This window comes from Ictalurus punctatus, chromosome 24, assembly GCF_001660625.3.
Source record: "Ictalurus punctatus breed USDA103 chromosome 24, Coco_2.0, whole genome shotgun sequence".
Lineage (NCBI taxonomy): Eukaryota > Metazoa > Chordata > Actinopteri > Siluriformes > Ictaluridae > Ictalurus > Ictalurus punctatus.
In genome coordinates this window covers 9,409,175-9,418,004 of record NC_030439.2, presented here as the reverse complement: position 1 = coordinate 9,418,004, position 8,830 = coordinate 9,409,175, and the positions used below count along the sequence as shown (strand labels likewise).

Below are 8,830 nucleotides of genomic sequence, written 5' to 3'. Positions count from 1 at the left end.
GTATTGGCTTCAGAGTTGCTCAGTAGTTTCAAATACATGCATGGGATTTTCTCAAATAAATACAATGCTACAATATCAGTAGCTAGACATTAATTCTTCATGAACTGCTAACCTGTAGTAGACTTCTCAGAAAGGGTGGCCAGGCTGATATCAAGGGTGGCAACTGCTACCTTTGCCACCCATATGGCCACGCCCTTGTGTGTAAACAGTAAAGACCCCTACAGTTTTGTTTTTTTTTTTTTTTTAAATTTGCAATGAGGTTGTGCTTGAGAATGTCAAATAAAGTGTATCTTTAAAAGTAATCGCAATATATCAAAACTAACAGAACTGTCCAAATACTGTGATTTTAGTGCTGTGCATTCATTCGTTTTGTATGATAATGTTCCAAGTTTCCCACTCAAGTCCATCCATCTATTTCTGCTGTGGAAAAACGCATACTCAGGAAATAATGTCCCTTTCTATATCTTCCAGCAGTTGTGTTTTTGTGCTGCTGTCATCCCTCTTTTTCGTCCTTCCTGCTTGACTATTTCTTCTTTCTTTATTTCAGCACTCCTCTCCTCTGCCCTTATAAGGAAGTCGAACGGTGCGTTGTTGAGCTGGGGCGGAAATAGCGCGCGGGGGCTGATGGGAACTCTGTTGCATACAGGAAGACTAGAGATACGGAACTGAGAGACCAAACACACCCACTGGGCTGGAGAGAAAGGGGGGAAAAAAGCTTGCTTGAAACATATTAACGTTTGTCAGAAAGCGAAGGTAGGGAAATGAGTTTGAAATGCTTTAAAGTGTTATTTCTGTGTCATAATAAATCGATGTTGTTGGACTGTGAGGGCATAAATCTGTTCATCAGGACAAAGCGGCGCTGCGGCTTTCAGCCGTTAGATTACAGGCGGTGAAATTATAGGCGGTGACACGGCAAGGAGAGCTGCTTAGTTAGGCGTATTTTTAGCTCAGCTGGTCTTTTTTTTTCTCTTTTTCGTCGTCAAAATATGATGTTTAATTTCGTTTAACGAATGTGCAATTATAAATCAGAGTATTTCACTGGAAAGAAAGTTGTTGGTGTTACATTTCTGCTGTTTGTGCAGATCCGCAGCCCCAGGAAATAGCAAGAGAGAGACAGCCTTCAAATGTGCTGCACTTTCTGTACTGTGTGTGTGTGTGTGTGTGTGTGTGTGTGTGTGTGTGTGTGTGTGTGAGAGAGAGAGAGAGAGAGCGAGAGAGAGCGAGCGAGCGAGTGAGTTTTCTAAAACGATTTGTTCAGTCATGTAATATATCCACAGTCCTCAATCTTGTTTACTATCATTTGTTAGTAGTTTCCGTAATATCAGCCCCTCAGGGTAATATACTTCTTTTAAATCTTTACTGAACACTATAGTGAATGAATGTGGCCACTCATACAGCCTGCTCTAAGAATGGATGTAACTTGGCCTACTTCTCCCAAGACTAAAGCAGAAATGACCCGTTTTTGTCCACACTAGACTGTAGCCTTCTCTCTTCATGTCTTTTGCAAATGCGCTCAACCCCGAGGCTGTTAAACCATCACCACATAACTATGTACAGTTTCGTAGTGAACATTATAACCTAGGGAGTTTAGGCCTGAGCCTTTTGAGTCCAAGGCTGTATTTATATTGCCAATCATTTCTGACAGATTGGATGACTGAGTAAATGCAAAATGCTTGGATGTGATCCACATGGGGGCTTTTGGGTCACAATCGAATGAGGTTCTTACATTTAAACACTAATCTGATTTTCCCGTTCATTCTGAAGTTATAGTCATTATTATGTGATGATGTGCTAGGCCAAAATTAATCATGTGCTACTTAAACAACACAGTGGAGCCCAGATGAAACGTATCCTAATAGTCTGTGGGTAGGTACAAGTGTTTATAAAAAACCTGCAGGGTAGCTATATGACTTGGGCTGTCTATGAGGATGTTTCTCGGGCCATGACAAAGATCTTGAGGGGAAAAATACAAAGGACTAGAGTAATCACAGTGGAGTCATGTGTGCTTTCTAAAACCACAATGATGCTACTTGGAAAAAGTTGCTGTTACCAGCCATGTGCTTTATTGCTGAGTAATGATTGTAAATAGGAACCACATTTGAGTTAAGTCCTGTGCATATGTAAACCGCCAGGACAAAAAAAAAACCATATCTGGGTAAAAATATCTGCCTCAGATCTTTATGGTAGGACTGTCACAACATCATAATTTTGGCTTTGATACTAGGTATATTTTCCCAGTGATCGATATCAAATCGGTGACATTGTCTGACATTCATCACACTGCGATTAAAACATGCAAATAGGTTATACTACTTGTATTTCTGTTTTTGTAGATGTTTTAGGAACATACATATGCATATGTTCACTTGCAGCTTTTTGTTATGCTAATGGTCTTAAAACAAAATTTTCTGGCAATTGTTTCCTACCAAGTTACCTTAAATAACAATTTCCTACTGAGATGCTCTAAACTTTTTTTTTTTTTTTTTTTTTTTTTTTGGGACCAGGTGTGTGTTAAGTTAATTTGAAAGCCAAATAAATAGTTGCACTACTGACTTGGCTCACTGGCCTGTTTGTGCTGGTGACCCCTTGGTATTCAAGCTTTCCAGTGGGCGTGTATAAATTCCTTGCACGTTTGAACCATCTGAGTCGAACTTGTATTTTGTGGGAGAACAATTTTAAACGTTCGATTCTGCTGTTTGGACAGGTGAGCATGGGCAAAAGGGAAGTATGCAGGTTATTTGCCTTGGCATTCAAATTCTCTCAATTTCCCTCTCCTTCTCTCTGTGTTTACCTGATCGGTCAGAGAGTCACTGTATCTTGGTGCTCTGCACTGTAAATCCTTTCTTGGTTGTGTGCATACAGAATTCACTTGGTTAATGTAATCTTGCTAACAGATAATTGCTATGAGTTTCCCCTAAGGAATAGCAAATTAGAATCAGGTGATTGGTGGCACACCTGGGTTACCTGTGGTGTTTTTTGTTTTTTTCCTGTGCAGGAGCACTCAAGTGGACACAATGAGTCAGTTGTTTGGATTGGTAGATCAGGTTTCTCGTGCATGAGGCTGTAAGCTAGGTTTACACATGTATGCCAAAGATTTTCCTGAATAAGGAAGATTCTGCTCAGAAATCTCCCAATAGTAGACAACATTGTGTCAGAAATGTTGTATTTCTTTATATTCATCAAAAAAGTTTTAGATTCCTTTATATTCACATTTGAATAGTTTTGCAATAGTTTGTTGTCCTAAGAGAATGAGGTATGCAATTGTTTTTTTCTCTCTCTGAGAGACGAGTTGTGACGCATCCAGTCTCACTTGTTTGGGAGTCTGTCAGTACATTGTATATTGCAAACTGTAGTGTAGGGTGATCTTATGTGGGATTGTTGCTTATTTCTTTACATCGTTTTCTTCATTGTTAACAGTAATTCTATAAAGAGTTAATAACAAATGCCATAGCATATTTGAGTGAAGGTTTGTCCTTTTCACTTAGTGATTTTAGGTTACTCGCTTCATGTTCTCACCACTAACAGTGCGTCTCTGATAGGCATGGCTGAGCTGGCGAGTCTGGTGCAGAGGTTGGAGGTTGCTGTTGGCCGCCTGGAGGCCATTTCCAGCACTGGGGGTGCAGGTGGCTCCGCGGCTGGTGGAGGTATTGCAAATGAAACACCGTCTCATTCCTTATTACTGATCTAATGCAAACCATATTTTTGATGGAGTGCAAAGGACATCTGACTGCCAAACCCAGGCTGTTTTTAGAAAGTAAAGTTGGCAGTGAATTTGAACAAAAAACATTGCCTGTGCAATGCTTTTTTTTTTTTCATGATCTAACATCCTTTCGTACTCTGGTTTGTTCTTTGTCTACAGCCGTGTCTGCATACGTCGAGGCCTACGATGCTCTGATCTCAGGCCCTATTGCCGAATACGTCACCCTGAGTCAGAAGATAGGCGGCGATGTTCTGAAGCATGTATGTAAAGCAGTGCTTACAGATCAACCCTCCGACCCACAATTCATGTGAATTACAACGGTTTCTTCTGCCATGCTTAATATTCTGTAATCTCATTTGTTTTTGCAGGCTGATATGATGAAGCAAGCTTTCACCTGTCAGAGGCAGCTTCTGCTGACGGCCTCCTGCTCCCAGAAACCCTCTGATGTAAGTAAATAAGAATTACGATCAAGTTGAGTTTTATTAAATGAAGATCAGATTTGTTACAGTTCATTTTGTGTAATTTGTCACGTGTGTGGGGGTCTTAGGCCGTTCTGACATCTCTGCTGGATCCAGTGTCTAAAGTGATCCAGCAAGTGCAGTCGTTCCGAGAGCAGAACCGCTCCTCTCCGTTCTTCAACCACCTCTCAGCCGTCAGCGAAAGTGTGCCTGCCCTCGGCTGGGTCGCCATGGTGAGTGCTGTCAGCATGGCATTTGTGTGAATGAATGGTTATTTACTAAAACTCGGTGTGTATTTGATTTGAAACAATCCATCCATTCATTCATGCAGGGGAAAAAAAAGTATTGTATAGTGAGACACTATGCTACGGTTTTTTTCTGTGATCTGGTGACAATGCTCAGTGTTTCAGCTTAGTAGCTTGGGCATTTGTGTCTTGAATTTTTATTCGACAGTAATATAGATGAGACTATAGTAGTTTTTGTTGCTAAATGATATCATTAATGTGTGTGTTAGCTCTACTGTTATTTCCACTTGAACATGAAACTGAATGTTGAGATTTACATATAATGAATCTTGGTGGAAAAGCCGAATGACCTCTTTCTTTCTTTCATGTTGTCAGGCCCCTAAGCCTGGTCCTTATGTCAAGGAAATGCAGGATGCTGCCATGTTCTACACAAACCGTGTGCTCAAGGATTACAAAGACAAGTAAGCACTATGGTGCCTTATTTACTTATTTTATTTTTCGTATTTTGTGCTCAATCAATTAACGGTCTTATGTGCCTTATTTTATAGGGACAAAACTCATGTGGACTGGGTCAAGGCCTACTTGTCAATCTGGACTGAGCTGCAAGCATACATAAAGCAACATCACACCACCGGATTGGTCTGGAGCAAGAGTGTGAGTTGTGGTCTTGGTTCTATCTTTATTGTTGTTGATGATGATTATTATTATTTTTCTATTGACTTTTGGTTTGGTCATTCTAAGGGTATATTGTTGTTGTTTTTTCTGCCACAGGGTCCAATTGCCTCAGCATCTGGAGTTTCTGCTGCTCCAAGATGTGGAGCTGCTCCTCCTCCTCCCGGCCCCCCTCCTCCATCCGCTGAACTGGAGAAGTCAGGAGGTGGAGATGCAGGCTCCGTCAACCGTAATGCTCTGTTTGCTTCCCTCAACAAGGGAGCTGACATTACTAAAGGTAAAATTAGTCAAAGCCCATTACTATACTGTGTTATGAGTGATGTTAATTTTCCAGCCGATTTGCTTTATTGATATTGGTTGTAAACAAAAAGGTCAGGCTGTCTCAAAGGCAGCTGGCTTACAGAAATTAAGTGAGGTAAATTATTATTATAAAAAATAATTTGAAAAGGAATTCAGCTACAGTTGTCATTCTGAGAAATGGTACATGCCACAATTACATCAACAAACACATTTTAAAAAGCTACATTACAACTACAAGTTAACCTCTGTGGTGTGTTTTATAGTAATGGTTTTAAAAATCATTCTTGGTTCTAAATGTCTTTATCAGCATGTACTTTGAAGCTGTAGCAATCATGGAAATATTTATGGAGCAGATAAGCCAGCTGTATAAGTACAGCATCCACACTGATTAGCTAATGCTAATAAATCAAATGAGAAGTAACTCTCTAGTAATAGAGCAGCAGTAATGTGTTCATTGTTCTGAGGATTTGCTTGTTTGATACAACAAAGTGGTCATGAAAGTACTGTGGTGTTATTTATTTTACAGCTGTCGAGGTCATTTTCTATGCCTTAAACTCTCATGTCTGTTTAATACACATTCAGGGCTGAAGCATGTGTCTGATACCCAGAAGACCCATAAGAATCCTCAGCTGAGGTCTCAGGCAGGCCCTGTGCAAACAGGACCCAAACCTTTCTCAGCAGCCCCCCGGCCAACCGCCACTGCTACCCCGGCCCGCACTCTGCCTCCAGTGCTGGAGCTGGAAGGCAAAAAGTGGAAAGTGGTAAGTGGGAAGAATTGTCACGAAATCTGCGGAATTAACGTTGCTGCCATTAAGGATATATCAGGGTTTGTTTTTTGCCTGCTTCCAACTTCTCAATTTCTGTTGGCTTTTCAATGTAATTAATAGGAGAACCATGAAGGTGCTCAGGGCCTTGTGATCAGTGAGACAGAGCTCAAACAGGTGGTCTATGCCTTCAAGTGCAACAACAGCACTCTGCAGATAAAAGGAAAGATCAACTCCATCACTGTAGGTATGGATGCAGCACTGCTCCCGCTTCACACAAACTGAGGTTTTTTTTGTTTGTTTGGGAGGGTTTTTTCCTCCCAAAAAAGTTGCTTGCACAAAAAGAAGTTACATTTTGTTTTGATTTTTCTTTTTTATACCATGTCACTTTCTCTGCAGACAACTGCAAGAAATTGGGCCTTGTTTTTGATGATGTTGTGGGTATTGTGGAGATGATCAACTGCAAGGATGTTAAAGTCCAGGTGAGTCTGTGTGTGTGTATATAGTACATATTCGGCTCAATCCAAAGAGGGAACACATTTAATTAGGGCTGTACCATGCAACACTTTCATTCACTAAATGTGAATCTGCTGAAACACAATTCCTAAACTTTATTATTATTATTTATTTATGTATTTTTGCACAAATGTCCCTTGTTGCTTGATGTAGTTAAAGGAGTGTGAATGGAGTATACCGCATATTACTTACCTTTTGTATTTTCACAACTTTGTTAAATTCTGAATTGATTTTTGAATTTTATTTAAAAACAAACAAGTAGGTGTCATAAAAGTGACTGTTTATTATGTAAGTAATTCATTTTTCAGTCATGCATTTATTGGAATCTCAGTAATGTTCTGTTAGTTCTACAACGCCGTTACGGTATACCCCGTGTAGTGAAAATATATGGGTAAGCGTATATGGAGATGTCATTAAAACTGTAATGTTCAGTTAGAGGTTACTAACAAGAAAACATTAGTGTGTGTGTGTGTCCAAACAAATAAAACCGAAGTTATTTCAAAAACTTTTTTTTTTTTTTTTTTTTTTTTTGGTTGAGAAGGCATAAATTGAAATGTATTTGAATGCTAAATCAAGTCTATTTGACTGCCTTATTTGACCTTTTATGTTATAGCATATTGTCATTTTACGTTTTAGCATGTTGTCTTTGTTGCATATTTGAATGTCTTCTGTACATGCAGGTTTTGGGCAAGGTGCCAACCATTTCAATCAATAAGACTGATGGTTGCCATGTGTACCTGAGTCAGGGCTCGCTGTCGTGCGAGATCGTCAGTGCCAAGAGTTCAGAGATGAATGTGCTGGTGCCTGGCAAAGATGGAGACTTTGTGAGTGATTGAGTGAATTCTGTGATGAATAAGAGGATTCCCAAGAAATACAAATGTGCAAGGTGGTGATGAAATGAATTTATTGTTCATTTTCTCTTTTTATTTTTTCCAGACTGAGCTTCCTGTCCCTGAGCAATTCAAAACTGTATGGGATGGCAAGAAGCTGGTCACTACAGCCACTGAGATTGCAGGATAAAAGCCTCACCTATGATATTCTGCCCCCTTTGCCAATGCCTACCTGACTGACCAACCAGCCAATCACAAACAAAACTGAAATGCTAATTGTCTCCACACTCCTCATTAGCCAATCAGAGGTGTGGCTGAACATTCCTTCAGCCAATGAAATGGCTGTTTGCTTAAGGCAGCATAATGAAACTTTTCATTCCATTTAATTCTGTTTAATAGCAGTTCCTTTGTTGCCAACAATCAAGCTGTTTTGCTGTTTTCAAGCATTCCAAGGAAAATAAAATGTGAACAGCCAAAATTATGCATATATTCTTTATATTTGTTAGTCAAATTTTTTGCTCTTATAATGAATTGACTTCATTTTTTTTTTTTTTTTTTTTTTTTTTTAAATTTGCTTTACATGATCAGGGGGTAGAAGTTGTTTTCAGGTGAGGGAGTCCTAGTGATTTCTGTTCTATATATGCAAATCTGTACTAAAGCACACACTCTCCTTCCTCAGATAAAATCAAAGCTAGCATTTCAGATACTGATGGTGACTTTATGTTTAGGGGTAATTTAAACCAAGATTTGTGGCATCACCCAAATTAGATGACTAATTAGAGAACGTGAGTGATTGTATAATGGCTTATTGGTGTACTTTCTTACTATCTTACCACTGAAGCAAAAGAAATGTTAAAAGATATTGTAATAATAAATGAATATTTCTTCCATTTCATACTGTATTCTGGTGCACAGAGCACGTTCCCTAAAGCACTGTAAAGTAGCATTCCATGATATTGGAAATAAGAGCTACAGTAAGGACAGACATATAGGGATCTCCTTGGGGGTTTTTTGTTTTTTTTTCTTTAAAAATTCTTAGGCATAAATGCAGCTGCAGAATTCCTGTTGAGACTCTAGATGTCAGTATCATCAAATTGAGCAGTCATTGAATTATTTCTTATGATGGTCAGTATAAAACGTTTCAAGTAGATTTATCAGCCATTATTTTTACTTAATCATCTTAAGTTTTCTCCTCTCATAGCACTCAGGCCATGTGAAATTTCTTTTATTATTATTAATTTGTCTTGTCTTTTAGTTTTTTTTATTTGGTCAACAATTTTAATTCTGCTCATTATTAGTACTGGAGTAAGATAACATTAAAACGGTTTAAATGAATGGCACTTTA

The 8,830-nt window shown here is 39.0% G+C and overlaps 1 protein-coding gene across 1 annotated transcript; it reads left to right on the top strand.

Annotated features, from left to right (window-relative positions):
- The first annotated feature begins 596 nt into the window (after positions 1 to 596).
- Positions 597 to 8,820, top strand: cap1 (CAP, adenylate cyclase-associated protein 1 (yeast)). The gene is made up of 13 exons (XM_017454413.2): positions 597 to 753; positions 3,540 to 3,644; positions 3,860 to 3,960; positions 4,069 to 4,146; positions 4,248 to 4,391; positions 4,779 to 4,864; positions 4,952 to 5,057; positions 5,175 to 5,352; positions 5,958 to 6,136; positions 6,263 to 6,386; positions 6,539 to 6,621; positions 7,336 to 7,479; positions 7,592 to 8,820. Exons 2-13 carry the CDS (start codon positions 3,542 to 3,544, stop codon positions 7,673 to 7,675), a joined length of 1,410 nt encoding a protein of 469 aa, XP_017309902.1. The 5' UTR covers positions 597 to 753; positions 3,540 to 3,541; the 3' UTR covers positions 7,676 to 8,820.
- The last annotated feature ends 10 nt before the right edge of the window (positions 8,821 to 8,830 follow it).